The sequence below is a fragment of the Odontesthes bonariensis genome, chromosome 23 (genome assembly GCF_027942865.1).
Source record: "Odontesthes bonariensis isolate fOdoBon6 chromosome 23, fOdoBon6.hap1, whole genome shotgun sequence".
Lineage (NCBI taxonomy): Eukaryota > Metazoa > Chordata > Actinopteri > Atheriniformes > Atherinopsidae > Odontesthes > Odontesthes bonariensis.
In genome coordinates this window covers 28,497,378-28,511,921 of record NC_134528.1, presented here as the reverse complement: position 1 = coordinate 28,511,921, position 14,544 = coordinate 28,497,378, and the positions used below count along the sequence as shown (strand labels likewise).

Here is a 14,544-nt window from a genome sequence, read left to right as displayed (position 1 = left end):
AAAAACTGCGTTCAAGTATTTAAAACATTACAACAATACATGCCCAGTAATATTCTTGTAATGTTTTAAATACTTGAACACAGTTTTTCTAGAGAATATAATTGTTTTGTATATGGGATTATTCTCCATCGACTCTTTTGGGCTTTCACATGCGCGAGCCTACAACCAGCCGGTGAGTTACATGCTGTTTCTAAAGTTGTTTTGTAACGTCCCCATGCCAGTAATGTGAGAACCATGCATATGGTTTTGATGGTAAGGCTTGTGACTTTATTGTCGGATGGGTTATAAAGTGGTGTGACGTTTCTGCAGTGTGCAAGTTGTTGTTTTACGTGGAAGGGTTAGCGCTTGCCCCTTAGCCACCACGTATTAGCCTCGCATGACATGCTGTGCGGACAGAGCGATCTCCACACAGGGAGCGCAGATACGCACCTCTCTGTGTCCTACTATCAGTATTTGACAACCTCTAGCAATGGAAACGCGCTTCAAATGCCCCGGAGTTCCCCTTTAAGTGTCAGTGTCTTTGTAAGTGCTGTGAATAAGAGAAGCGGAAAAGGTGACACATGCCTTCTCAATTATGTAGAATCTTGTTTAATTATTACATTATGGTTTGTCTAAAACTATGTAATGAGACGGGTTTTGTGCGAGGCATGAGGCTCGTGCTGGCTCTTAAGGCTCTTTGCTCTCCCATTCCCTTTCCTCCGTTTGGCTTCAGTTCTGTTAGTTTACACTTAGATCCCCATTAAAGTCAGAGATGATGCCCAGTTACTGTGTGAGATAGCTAAACAGAAGGGAAAGATTTAGCGCCTTCCCAACATGTTATCTACTGGTGTTTGTTTGCATGTATTATCATTTGAAATGGTCATTTCTACATTAGAAGAGGCCTATTTGCTTTTGTATGATCAGTTTTCCTGGACAACAAAGTTAGTCCAGTTATATAGCCGGCTCTGTCCAGGCCTTATCTTGATTGGTTAGGGGATGACGGGGTGGGAGAGGCGATCTGGCTATGAGGATCTCAGGCGCTCTCAGTTGCGCTCTGTCTATAGGGAATACAGACAGATCCACCTCCTGCACAGCCTGAGAGTTCCTACAGAACAGATATGGACTAATTTGCCTGTAATAACTATCTTAGTCTGTCACTGAGAGGTGTAATAGCTCATTGATAGATTCATACAGTTGCTTGGAGTTCCTTGAAAATTTATTGGGATAAGAAGATTTTAAGGAATAATGAAGAAAACTGGTTAAAGTTGGACATCAGCTTTGACAAACATCACAGTCACAAGAGTTCTAGCGAATCAACCAATCATCCCAAAAAATTCTCTATGGAGTAACCTGGGTGGAGGTTAAGCTCAACCGCCCATGACCTTCCTTCGGTGCAAGTAAGAAGCAGAGCAAGGATAAGTGAGGGGCTCGGGGACTCCAAGGAACAGGTATGAAGCGTCAGACCAGCCAAGAGACCAGAAATCCACCGTTTTCAATGTGAACACACTGCATCATGCCACCCCTGCTGCCAACCTGGCACAAGAAGATCAAACTCCTGCTCCTCCTTAATATCTTCAACTATCAGGTACAGTTTTAAGCTCCATAGCCACTTCCTAACAATTCAGAAAAAAGAAAAAAAAATCTCCTTTACTTGTTTATGCCACATTTATCTGCTTAAAACTTTGAAAAAGACTAGCAGCTGGGCAGAAATAAATAATACAGTATGTGTCATAATTGAATCATAAATTGACATCGAGTTTGAGCCACAGGGGGGCCCACTATTAGCAGACTATTTCAGAACCTTCTGCTCGCCTGAAAATACTGCTTGAGTTCTATTTCTTTACTCTTTTGTATCTGTTAAATTAAAAAAGTGTTAATGACTTAATAAATAAGTGTGTTTAAAGGTTTATCACTTGAAAATAAAAGTCCACAACAATCTCCAGCATGATATGGAAAAATAAAAAATATAGCTCTGCATGAGATGATCTCACTGAACTGAAACGCTCTCCATCAGCCGGCTCACACGGCAAATGTTTTTGTCGCTCAGGTGGCTGGATGCAGAGTTCAGTTTCTGATTTTATGTGAGTGTGAAAAGTGAGTGAGTGTTTGGCCAAGATGGGAGGGCCACTGCCATCAGCTTTGGCACTGAACTAACAGGGGGTCAGTTCACATTGTGCACATCGTGTATAAGTGGAGAGGCGTGTTTGCATTGCTGCTGGTATGACACTAATGCAGGGAGCCCAGCTGAGAAATGGCTTGGATCAAATGCAGATTACATGAAGGCGGAAACGTTCCCTCTGTAACAGAAGAGGCTTCTGATTAGATACTGCCTCCAAGTGGATAGATATGGATACAACAGCATCCTGTACACACTGCATCTACTCCAGACTGCAGATACTGTAAATGAATTACTGCAACATAACGTTCAATAAAACAACTCACTGCATATCATCATTAAATCAGCGTGACATTTATAACATTATCATTTATAGTTCTCAGCTATAAACTTATTTTCATCAGAACAGCAGATGAAACCTCTCAGTTCCGGCTCAGTAAACTGCTCAAAGATGCACAAATTATTATTTCCACTAGAAAAACCACTCAAATGTCGATGTCAATAGGGTTGCTTCTACTGTATCAGCAGACCTCTCAGATCACTGCCACCCATCTCAGAAGGTTTTGCAACATTTTCACATGTCAGTTTGTGTTAACGTCAATGGAGGAGCCATAAAAAATACGACCAAAACGGAGCTAAAAGGAAAGTGAATTCTGGACTTATGTTTTCACATCATTTCTGAAGGGTCTTCATTAGATTTATTTAGCTGAATGTGGGATCTGTGTTGCGCATATGGGAATGAAAATGTTATGAATCCATCTTTGGACAGCAATTCAAATTTAAATTGTAACTCAAATGTAATATTCAACACTGGACCATGTCAGCCTCTTACATATAGATTACTAATATTGAGACATAATGCAGGAATCAAACTAGTCAAGTAATAACTCTTCTCTCACTTTCCTCTGAATCCACATAGAAGGTGACTGGCTCGCTGCTTGAAAGTCTCATTTCCAAACGGACTGAATACTGGGAGAACTGCAACAAAACCCTGACAACGGCTGCTTTTCCAAACAATGGTAAGCTTCTGCCCAGAATTGAATTAATCTTGATTTTTTTTTAAAGGACATAAAATGCTCAGACATGGTCTTTTATTGCAGGAAGTTACTGTAAAGGAACGTTTGACATGTTTGTGTGCTGGCCCCACTCATCTCCTGGGAACGTGTCTGTCCCCTGTCCCTCTTTCCTACCATGGATCGGTGACGGTAATGTTGTGTTTGATCGTTTCTAATTGTACTGATCTATGACATCACCAGTTGAAAATAACTTTATTACATTAAGTACATTTTGTGCTTCCCATAGTTAATTTGTCAGTGTATTTACTGCCAACAGTGCCACAGTGTATCACAACACAGGCCTCTGCACGCACTTGCCTCAGGAACATGTGTTTAGCTGTGGAGATAAATGCTTTAATTCTAGATAATTTATATGCTTATGAATGTTAGCATTGTGTCAGTTTATATTTAGTTTTTCAAGGGGGGTGGAAGGCTGATGATTAGGACTTGTTCTGCAGCCACAGGAGCTGGGCACCTTGCAGTCATTGAGTCCACCATCAACTCCTCTGTAAAATGAAATATTCTCGAGTGAGATGTGAGGCCGTCTGTCCGACAGCTAAAGCTGGGCTGAAAGTGGCTCATCAACAGGACAAAGATCCCAAACACAGCAGCAGATCTACAGCAGAATGTGTGAAAAAGAAAAGAATCGAGGTGTTACAATGGCAAAGAGTTTGGTTCTCTGACAGCAGGAGCAAAATATAAGCAAGCACAGGTTTATTGTGAATTTAGCCATGCTGAAAAAAGATTAGAGCTGACACAAGGCAGAAATCAATTAAGGTGTGCAGTTTACATTTGCTCAGTTGTGCATAACTGGATCCAGTGATATTTGGTAGCTTTTGTTGTAACTTCAATCAACAACTTTAAAGCACTCAGAGTATAAACGCAGATGCAAATAGCAAATATTTGTGGAGGTGACTGAGTGGCTGTTGTAATGAAAAATAATACTATGATGGTGGTTCTGCCAAAAGGCTCTCACACTACAAAAAACAGCCCTCTGAAAAGTGAAAAAAAAAATCACCCTGCCTTTTCAGTCAGCCTCTCTTCCTACTGCAGTGGAGGGGAAGCTGAAGCTGAAGCTGTCTTTCAATTACCTGCAGATGACACCAGGAGGGCACGTCGGGAATGCTTAGAAAACGGGAGCTGGCGACAGATGGAGAACTCCTCCGAGCCCTGGCGGGATGAATCTGAATGTGTGGAGGACCATTACTTTAAAGACGAGGTGAGGAGCAAAGTTTCAGGTGGGTGTTTGAGCTGAGAACTTTTTGCATAAAAGCTTAAATGATTCCACAAAAACCACCAGGCAATGTTTGCTTGTCTGTCAGAAACAAAAGAGGAGATGTTTTACCATCTCCACCAATTTTCTCCCGTGTGTGTCCAGGAAGATGAAATGTTTCGCCTCACAGCCCTCAGGCTCATCTCCATCATTGGCTATTCCCTGTCCCTGTTCTCCCTCACTCTGGCTATGCTCCTCATGGGAATGCTGAGGTCAGTTTTTAACAGAAAAACTAAACTTTCTTATGCTCATGCAAAGTTTACACTTTTAAAACGTGTCTGTTTATTCGACTGAGCTTTGAGCTTTCTGAAGGTCTTTCATAGTTTTTCTTTGGACATTGGCAGCTTTTTCACTCATTTTCAATCCAGTCCTTGTGTCTGAGCATTTTCAGAGGAATATTTCATTTTATTTGTTTAGCTGGAGTCATGTAACAGATAACTTAGCAAAGGAAAAAAAATCCCAATTTGTTCCCATTTCTTTAGTTTCATCTATGGAAAATGCCAAAGATAACACAAGCAAGGTGATTCCTAAAGAGGTATTTACTGAAAACTTGGCGTATCTCAGCATTGTGTGCAGTGTGTCCTTAAAACATTTGAAGAAACTGCTGTCAGGCCTAAAAAAACTATCCACAGCAGATGAACAGTATCTGAAAGTGGTGTCCTTAAGAAAGAGGGGAAAAAAATGCTACTGTTCACTGAAACCTCATCGGTCTCCATGGAAGGGTGGCTGTCAAGAAGCCGTTCTTAAGGAAGGGAAACAGGGAGAAAAGGCTGAGCTGTGCCAAAACACACAAGAAGTGGACTGAAACTCAGTGGCAGCAGGTCTGATGAAGGGATGAATCCTCCCCAGCTCGTCTGAGAGGGTTCAGGCTGAGTTGGAGGAGAAAGGAGCTCAGAGCAGATATTCCCTTTAAAGCTCCTTAGAAATATGCAAACTCCGTTTTTGTATTCTGTTTCGTATTTGTGTTTAAATTTGTGCATAGTTCAATAAATTGTTGCACCAACTTCCCATTTTCCTGTTAAAATAAAAAAAATTAAGGGTGGCTCCAGACTTTTAAATAGTTCTGTAACTTAGACACACATTGTCATTATCTGCTATTTTCTTTTCTTTGGATGTTTTTTTTCCATCAATTTTGATGTTGGTTTTTCACCCTAAACTCTGTGTTTATCCTGGAGGCCAAGCAAATCTGCTGAATGGATTTCCCTCCTGATAAAACATATGAAAGGTCAAAAATGATAAGGTGTTTATTATTCACATCCTGTTTCACTCGTCATGATGTACTGTTGCTTCCATAACCATGACATGATATTTAAAAAGATATTTACTTGACTATGAATCTGATCAGTCATTACTAACGACATTATGAAGCAGAAGGAAGCATTTCCATGTTCTCTGATCGTTTGTCACATCCTCCTGTGTTATGACATGTGCGCTCAGTAATGCTTTTAAAGCTGCACAGGAAGCACAGATCAATGCCTTCCTCAGACTGCTCCTGTATCTGCTTACCAGGAAGCTCCACTGTACTAGAAACTACATCCACATGAATCTGTTCCTGTCGTTCATCCTGAGGGCTGCGGCCGTCATTTCGAAAGAAATCATACTGCACGTCATGTATTCCAACCTACCCAAGGACGACCCTGGATGGAACTCCTACTCCAGCTCCGTGGTACACTCACAACTACCACATTCTTCATGTATAGGCAGATTATTAACCTTTTTTTTTTCTCAGTGGTAGCTAGGGATGGGAATCGAGAACCGGTTCTTGTTGAGAACCGGTTCCCAGTGTTTCAATTCCTTGGAATCGTTTGGCGATTTTGCAAACGATTCCCTTATCGATTCCAGTGGGCGCGAATGACGTCACCACGCAACATTGCGTGGCGAGTCCAGTGCAGCCAGCAGTCAACAGTAAACATGGCGCCCAAGCGGTACAAACGCTCAAAAGTTTGGTTACACATCCCTAAAAAAGACGACAACAGGGCAACTTGCAAAGTGAATATTTCATCTAAGGGAGGAAATACTACCAACATGCAATAACTATGAATGAATGATTAACGTCGGTGAATCTGAACCCAGCAACGTTAGCAACGTTAGCATGTCCTCGGCTAACACTGCAGGTAACTAACAAACAAACACTGCCTATCATGTTAGCGCCATTTGCCTCATTGTAAAAGCTGCTGTTAGTAACGGTTAAGGTTAAATGAATGCCTTCTCAGGCGTTACATTTAGATGAAATCATGAGAGGCAGAGCCTGACTGGCTCAGAGCCAGAGGCTGGTGGTACTACCCCCAGTTCACGTCTACCTCCAGCTTCTCCTTTCACCAGAGCAGGCAAGAGTTAAATTACCCAGGCCAGGATAGACCAATGTGGACCTCACCGTTGTTGGGTTTGTGAGGTCATGACTCGTGTTACTTCTAAACTAAACAAAGTTGATGCTCATCGACCGGTTTGTTGTCCTTTTTCTCCAAATGAGAATCGATAAGGGAACCGATAAAGAACCGAATCGTTAAGCAGAATTGAAAATGGAATTGGAATCGTAAAAATCTTATCAATTCCCATCCCTAGTGATAGCTGTGTCCACTGTGGACTATTTCAAGACTTATGCAGCTGAAATGTATTTTTCAACAGAAAGCGCTGATATGCAAATCCTCCAAAGTGTGCATGGAGTACTTTTCGGCCTGTAACTACTTCTGGCTCTTAGTGGAGGCCATTTTCCTTCACACGCTGCTCTTCACCGCTGTGCTGACCAAGAGGCGCCTGCTGAAGAAGTACATGCTGCTAGGATGGGGTAAGTCATGGACTCAGGACTCTGCAAATCCAGATACACATTTTCAATGCTTAGTGTGTAAACAGGAAAGCTTTTTTTAAATGGATTTAAATTTGAGGACAAATGAATATAAAATTAATCTTTTGTCGTTGCAACTTTTCAGGAACTCCTGTCTTGTTTGTGACACCTTGGATAGTCATAAAGATTCTATATGAAAACACAGGGTAAGTATTTTAACACAAACGCTCAAAGCCAAATGCCTTGCTGTGGAAAATGCACAACAAAAGAAATGAAAAGCAAATGGGCAGAAACAGGAGCCAGTGTTTGTGACCAAACTGTAAGAAACTGGTTGACGGAAATGGGATTTATAAACAGAGAAGCCAAATTAACCATCACCTAAACAGAAGAAAACAAGGTTACAGTGGGCTGAAGAGAAGCTGCCATGGACTGTGGATAACTGGGGGAAAGTAATATTTAAAGATGAATCAAAATCCTCCAAGAGTAGCCATTCCATATTATTTGCCGGGGGGAGTGCATGCTTCATAACGAATTACTGAAATTAAACTGATTAGAATGTTCATAATTGCTTGACTTGTATTTTTTATTCCCCCCTAAGATGCTGGCCAATTGTGAACAGATGGTTCTGGTGGATAATCAGGGGCCCCATTACTTTATCAGTGCTGGTAAGAGGCATTTCTGAAATGCATGGTTACATTAGTTACAGATTCAGCATGTTGCACTGCGGTGCAAGACATGACATATATTTTGGTTTCGTTGTTCCTGTCTTGTGCACGCATGTGACGATGTGGGGAAGCTGCTGCAGTCACAAGCACAGCTGATATGAACTATTATGCAGCAAGAACTCTTTTTGCTGTGCATTTAATCTAAATTTACCTCGGATGTTGGTTACAGGTCATTTTCTTCATATTCATCAAGATTCTGATGCTTCTGCTGTCCAAGCTGAAAGCAGATCAGGTGAAATTCACGGACTACAGATACAGGTATTTAGGACTGTTACTGCCTCCACAACCAAATGGGAGAGTTTGACATTTACCTCCAAAGTTTTGGTCTCCAAACTGCAGAGTTGGTTCCTTATTTAACAGTAAAATGTTAATAACATACCCCTAATTTAACTGTTTAACTGTCCCCATAAGCTCTGACCAGAAATGTTATGGTCATTTATGAACAAAAAAACTAAACTTTCTTATGCTCATGCAAAGTTTTAAAACGTCTCTGTTTATTCGACTGAGCTTTTAAGTTTCAATCATATTTTTTCTTAGCTGTAAAGATGCTGAACTTTTTTTCTTTTTTAAATCTGTGATCTAGGATTCAGTAACCAGATCACCATAGATATCAGGCCACCCTAATTTAACTGTCTCCCCCATAAGCTCTGACCAGAAATGTTAAAAACTCATATAACAGTACAAATATTTAGTTTTTTGGTTTTTTTCCATCTCCATCAGCTTAGCCAGAGCAACACTGGTGCTTATTCCTCTGCTGGGAATCCATGAAGTGGTCTTTACGGTGTTGATCGATGAATGTGTTGAGGGCAGCAGTCGCTATGCTCGGAACTTCATCAACCTCACTCTCAGCTCTTTCCAGGTAACCCGGGAAACACTGATTCTGAATGTAATAAGAAATTTTCTTTGTTCTGAAGTAAGTCACAACTCTAAAATTTGCAATGTGCATTTTCAGGGATTCTTTGTTGCCGTGCTGTACTGTTTTGCAAACGGAGAGGTATGACTTATTTAATTATTTAATTATTTAATTTCCCTCTGGGATAAATAAAGTATTTTTGAATTTGAATTGAATTGAATTGACTTACTCTCAATTTATTGTAACACATAGAAAAGCAGGGAAGGAGTTGGAATGTTGTGTTTGCCACAAGCAGTAGATTAGGCTGCCGGATTGTGGTGTAAAAATGTACAGAAATCTGCTGGAGACAACAGAATTAGGTCATATTAGTTTAATCAGAGAGCAACATTACATTTTGAGTCGTTGGAATATTTCCTGCCCTTAGTCAGAGAGAGTATGCAGTAAATCCTTTTTTTTCCCACAAAAGAAACTCGACCAACATCGGATTAAATCTCCCGTCTCCCAGTTACATTAATACTCAGGACATGGCAGCATCTCTTTTTCCATTTACTTAAAAGCATTTTTATTTTAGTTTTCTCATTTCAATGTATCTTTTTTTGTATCAGGAGTTATCAACTAAATCAGGAAGATGTATTTTGAATTGTTTGTAAGAGAAAAGAAAATATGCTAGAAATGATAAAATAAAGGTTTCCCTTTTTATGAAACTAACAATAAATCCATAAAATGATAAAGACAATTTCAATCCAAAAGCTGCTGTATGCTGAAGTCCTATGTCAAAGTTTCATGGCCCCTTACATCGACATAACAGTCAGCTGTTGGGAGCGTCTCAGTGAATGTGTCTCTTTTGCTCTTTCATTGGGTAAGGGTCTTATGTACCAAAATAACAAAGATCCAGCAGCAACAACAGACCCCCTGCTGGGGCTTATCACATCAGCAGCTTCTGAATAAACAAAATAGCACTTTAAAGCACCGCAAAGACAACTCCCAACTTCCAAACTTACATAGTTTGCCAGTGCAGGAGGAGGCAGCAATATGTTTGCTATACAATATGGAAAACAGGATGACGTGTACACTGAAAAAAACAACTCATAAGATTTATGTAAAAAACCCTTTGTAAGTATTTGTACTCAAATGATTTAACTAATATTTAATGCTGCTAAATCAAGTAACACTCACTTGCCAGTATCAAGTAAATTTTACTTACCATAAAACGTAACAGTTTTGAAGATATTAAGTAACATTTACTTAATTACATCTAAGTTTTAAATTATGTTTATTTAAAAAAAATAAGTAAAGTTTACTTGTTTCTCATAGGCATGAACATCATTTTATTCAAAATTCAAAATTTTAAGTAAATTTTATATATCTGTAGTATTTGCTGTTATGAAGTAACTTAGCAGATTTTAACGATACACTTTCAGAGTAAAGTTAAGTAGTATTTCTAGGTTTATGTACATACAACTATTAAACATTTAAATTGTATGAGGAAACCTAAGTAAAACTTACTCTTCCCCCATAATTCATGTATTACGTTAATAAAATGTTTAATTTTACTTAAGAAGCTCTAGTTCTTACCGAATCTTAAAAATACAAGGTAGAAATGATGACAGTTACTCTAATAGAGCTCACTTCACCAAACAGTCACTTTTTTCAGTGTATAAAGATGTGTAAGGATGTGTAAAAAGAAAAAAAAACGTTTTCTCAAACAACTACACATTTTCAGATTTCCTCAGAACTCTATTTCCCCGTCCATAAGTCCCAATTAAAGTAAAACAGATGTCAATTTTTGTTTTTAAAAATCATTCAGAAAAACTTTAACCATCTCATGTGTGTTATAGATGTAATGGTAAAACTGGGAACTCCTTATCTTGTCCAGGTCCAAGCTGAACTTAAAAAGCGCTGGCAGCTTTTCTTGTTCACCAACCACTTCAAAGTCAGATCCTGTTTTCGAGGAGCTCCCCTCAAACACCTGTGGAAATGTACTCGAGGCCAGCACCCACAGTGCTCACGACAGTGTGACTCCTACGACGAGGGTGGCACCTCAACAACTCACCCCCACTTGCTTCAGGTGGCTGTGCATGGAGGTGGTGGGGCGCTTGGACTGGGAGAAATTAAAGGTCAGGGGCTGAAGGGCTATGACGTACCAGGGCTCGACTTTCTCACCAGGAAGAGTCTTTCCAGTAGCGACGGTGAGATGACGCTCGGGGAGACCATGGAGGAGATTCTTGAGGAGAGCCAGTTCTGATCTCAGATGGTCAAAACTGAATGTATGATTTCAATTCACTCTGCCTACCTTCAGAAAGGCTGTGCATTATTCCAGGGCCAAATGACCAACTTGGTTAAATTAGGCCATTCTTTTGCAGTGCTCCAATGCCTCATGTACTCAGACAGGCCAAGAGGAGTCTGAAGCAGAGTCAATTCCTACCACTCCCACAGCTGCCATGGTTGTTACCCTGCACATATGTGACAGTGTCCTCTGCAGGGAGGGCTTCTTTAGATGCAGAGCCCAGACACAGCAGAGAGGGAGGGACCTGCAAGTTTAACCAAGTTCCCATAGGTGCGTTATTAACTTCTTTTGCAATATTACTGTAACCTTGTGGGCTCTGTTCTTAAATCGAAACTTTCTGTATTAATATACTTGACTGTATATAATGATCTCACATTCCAAAATGTTGACAAAAATTCTAACTAGTTGACATAAAAAAAACCTACACGCTAGTCTCACCCTGTAGCTCATCCATGCACCACCCTCACAGGGTTTTGCTGGCATAACGACTATATAAGGGCTCGTTGACGCACTACTGCAAATTTTGAGCTAAAATCTTACATATAAGACACTCCAAATCTTTTACTGACAGAAGAAAGGGTCATTTGATTCCATATGTTGGGAAGAAAAGTGCTGGATATGGCATTGTTGAATTATGTATGATCACCAGTAACTTGACTTTTTAACCTGCAGCGTGATTCCATTTAATTCAATTCAACAATACTTTATTAATCGCTGCAGGGAAATTATGTCACTGCAGTATTAATTATTGTAATTAAAGATATGCTTTTGCTATAGATAGATAAAATAAATCAGCTGACACACATGTAGAAAGATGAAGTGTAGCGAAGTGCAGAGAACGGTGTGCTAGAAAGATCACCATCAGTTGGTTGGGTGTTGTTTGACAACAACTTTGCTGAGTGAACTCCCTCAGTAGACAACATGGATAGGAACTCATAGCCAACAGTTCAACATGTGAGGTGCAGAGGTGCACCTTCTCATTGAAATGTCCAGGATTACACATCTGTTATTAACATACTCTGTAATCCTCCTCCTTCACTGTTACATCTTTGTCTGCAGTGTCTGCAGTGTTAAAGTTGTTCCTCGTATCTCTTCCTGATCTTCCTGCTGTGTCCTCATCAGGGCTCCAAGCATGTGCATTTTATCTGCAAGTGATCTCACACTTCCAATGATGATCAAGGGTACAAATGGTTGAACGTTCTATCATCTTTTCCTCCATTTTGTTCCTGCTCTGCATCCTAGACGTCTCCTCTAAAACCAATCTTGATTTGAGGTCTTTTTCCAGGCATTTCTTGGGCTTTGGAAAGCTCAGTTAGCTACTCCAACAGGTTAACAACTTTCCTGTTGCCATGGTTATACATCATAGCAGCACAGCAGACAAACCAGCACAAAGAATGTTTCATAAAGACATAGTATGTCCAGCAGGCTGCCTGCCTCTAGGGCTGCACCATTCTGCTGCGTGAGTGCATAAAGTCACCATTGGCAGTAACCTCTTAAGTTCCCATATTTTGAGTTTTATATAGATGCTTGCAACAGCTCAGATAAACACTGCAAGTGGGAGAGATTTGAGTCTATGGAGCGGGGGTCATCAGAAGTCCAGGGCTGTTAGGACCCTGGTGCCCAAACAGGTTAATGCAGCTGAACCTTCATCCCACTGGTGATGGTTCAGTCGATACATCCTGCATGCCACTCTGAACTGGCATCGTTGGTAACATTTCCTGGGAATATAAGACATTTTTGGAGATTTACACATTTTTGCAGTGTTTTTTTACAAATTTGTGTAGATATAAAAAAGAAGAGATAAAATGTTTACTGAAAAAAAAAAGACTAAAAAACATTGATTGTATACAAAAGATTGACTTACTGTACTGTATTCTCTGGGTCTGGAAAGTGAAGCCAGTGCAGATGTAACTTAAACTTTCCTTCTTTCTAATGGCCCACTGGGTGTGCCCTCCTTGTAATCTGTGGTTATCCCATTAAAGAGTCTTATTCGATTTAGGGCACATCTACCTTGACACTACTATTGTGTGCTCACTTAGTGTCCCTTTGCTCACAATGAGGAGTCTCAAAGAGCCAAGATGGTAAGTGTGCAAAAGTTTCAAAACAGTCATTCATAAAAGCGGAGGATGACGTAACAGTGACTATGTCCATCTTTTATGTTGTCTACGCTTAGAAATATACGTTGAATAATTTCCTACTGCGATGTCGTTAACATGTATTTCTTTAAAAATCCGTTCTTATCTGATACAGCAATGCAGCCTCACACTAGAATGTGTGACAGCTACGTTTGCTCACTGTACAAAATGTAGCAGTTTCACGACAAAGGCTACAAAATTACTTCTCTTTCTAGTTACAGAATTGTTATGTTTACTTCTGCCTTTCAAAATCGTAACATATTCAGTAGCTTTTTCTGTTTCCGACTTTGCTGTCAGTCGTAGTTGGTATGGGTAGGAATAAAATACAAATAGGACTAATATAACCATCTCACAATTTCTGGGTCTTTACTGTGACACTATTATGGTTTGAACATGTGGGCAAACATGCCTGTTACATGTTTTGTTGTGAGACTGGGATAGATACAGAGGCTTTGTTCTAAGGTCATAAACAGTTCAGCCAGCGATGAATGTTATGTGATTTCAGTGTAAGGATACAGCGAATGGGATATACTTAGTAGAATTTAATGTTCACCTTTTATATTTTCACTCACACAGTGAACTTTATCCAATACAAATGTAACAGCAGTATTTATAATTTTTTATACAGTCGTGTTTTATTTACCATGTAAAATACAACAAATTACTATGTTAGGCCAGTTACAAATATCCAAATGATACATCATCTGGAAATGTGCATATAAATACAATGTATTTGTTGTCTGAATGTGAATAATAATGAATGCAAAGGACCTATGTGCAGCAGATTTTATAGGCTTTTCTTGTATTTCTATTCTTGTGAAGCTTAAAATGTACTGAATGCACAGTTGTACAGATAAAACCATCAAATGTTTGTACATGTAGACTCACAGCAATGTATGTGCACAAATAAAACAACAGTTACATTTTCATGAAATGCCTTCTCCCTCCTCCCTTTCCAACTACATTTGAAACTATGAATCAGAAAGAAAATATTTCTATGTACACCTATAATTGGATAACTAAACAGGTCACTACAGGGTCTGAAAATTCATGGGATCCTGGTCCTAAAGCTCTCTATGGAGAAACATGCAATATTTAATGTTGGAAAGTCAGGCAAATGATTTACAAAGAGACAACAGATAACAATCAAACAACTTCACAGACTCACAATTTTTTGATCAAAAAGACGCAAAAGACAGCTACAAAGAGATTAAAAATGATTGCACAGATGTAAAAGAACCATGAATACAGAAAAAAACTACAAAGAGATTTACAAACAATTCCAGAGTTGATGACAGACCCAAATCAGATATACAGAGATTCAGAACTAGCACAGGGA

At 39.7% G+C, this 14,544-nt stretch overlaps 1 protein-coding gene across 1 annotated transcript; it reads left to right on the top strand.

The window, feature by feature from the left end:
- The first annotated feature begins 1,048 nt into the window (after positions 1–1,048).
- On the top strand, positions 1,049–14,113 carry glp2r (glucagon-like peptide 2 receptor). Its single transcript, XM_075457997.1, has 13 exons — positions 1,049–1,564; positions 3,015–3,114; positions 3,196–3,300; positions 4,248–4,369; positions 4,529–4,635; positions 5,933–6,089; positions 7,049–7,208; positions 7,351–7,411; positions 7,804–7,870; positions 8,100–8,188; positions 8,651–8,789; positions 8,883–8,924; positions 10,660–14,113. Exons 1-13 carry the CDS (start codon positions 1,493–1,495, stop codon positions 11,026–11,028), a joined length of 1,590 nt encoding a protein of 529 aa, XP_075314112.1. The 5' UTR covers positions 1,049–1,492; the 3' UTR covers positions 11,029–14,113.
- The last annotated feature ends 431 nt before the right edge of the window (positions 14,114–14,544 follow it).

Excerpts from the sequence above, each read along its gene's own strand:
- glp2r (XM_075457997.1), top strand. The coding sequence starts at position 1,493 with ATGCCACCCCTGCTGCCAACCTGGCACAAGAAGATCAAACTCCTGCTC. Across the intron at positions 4,370-4,528 it reads ACCATTACTTTAAAGACGAG|GAAGATGAAATGTTTCGCCT; the intron begins GTGAGGAGCAAA and ends GTGTGTGTCCAG. Across the intron at positions 7,871-8,099 it reads CCATTACTTTATCAGTGCTG|GTCATTTTCTTCATATTCAT; the intron begins GTAAGAGGCATT and ends TGTTGGTTACAG.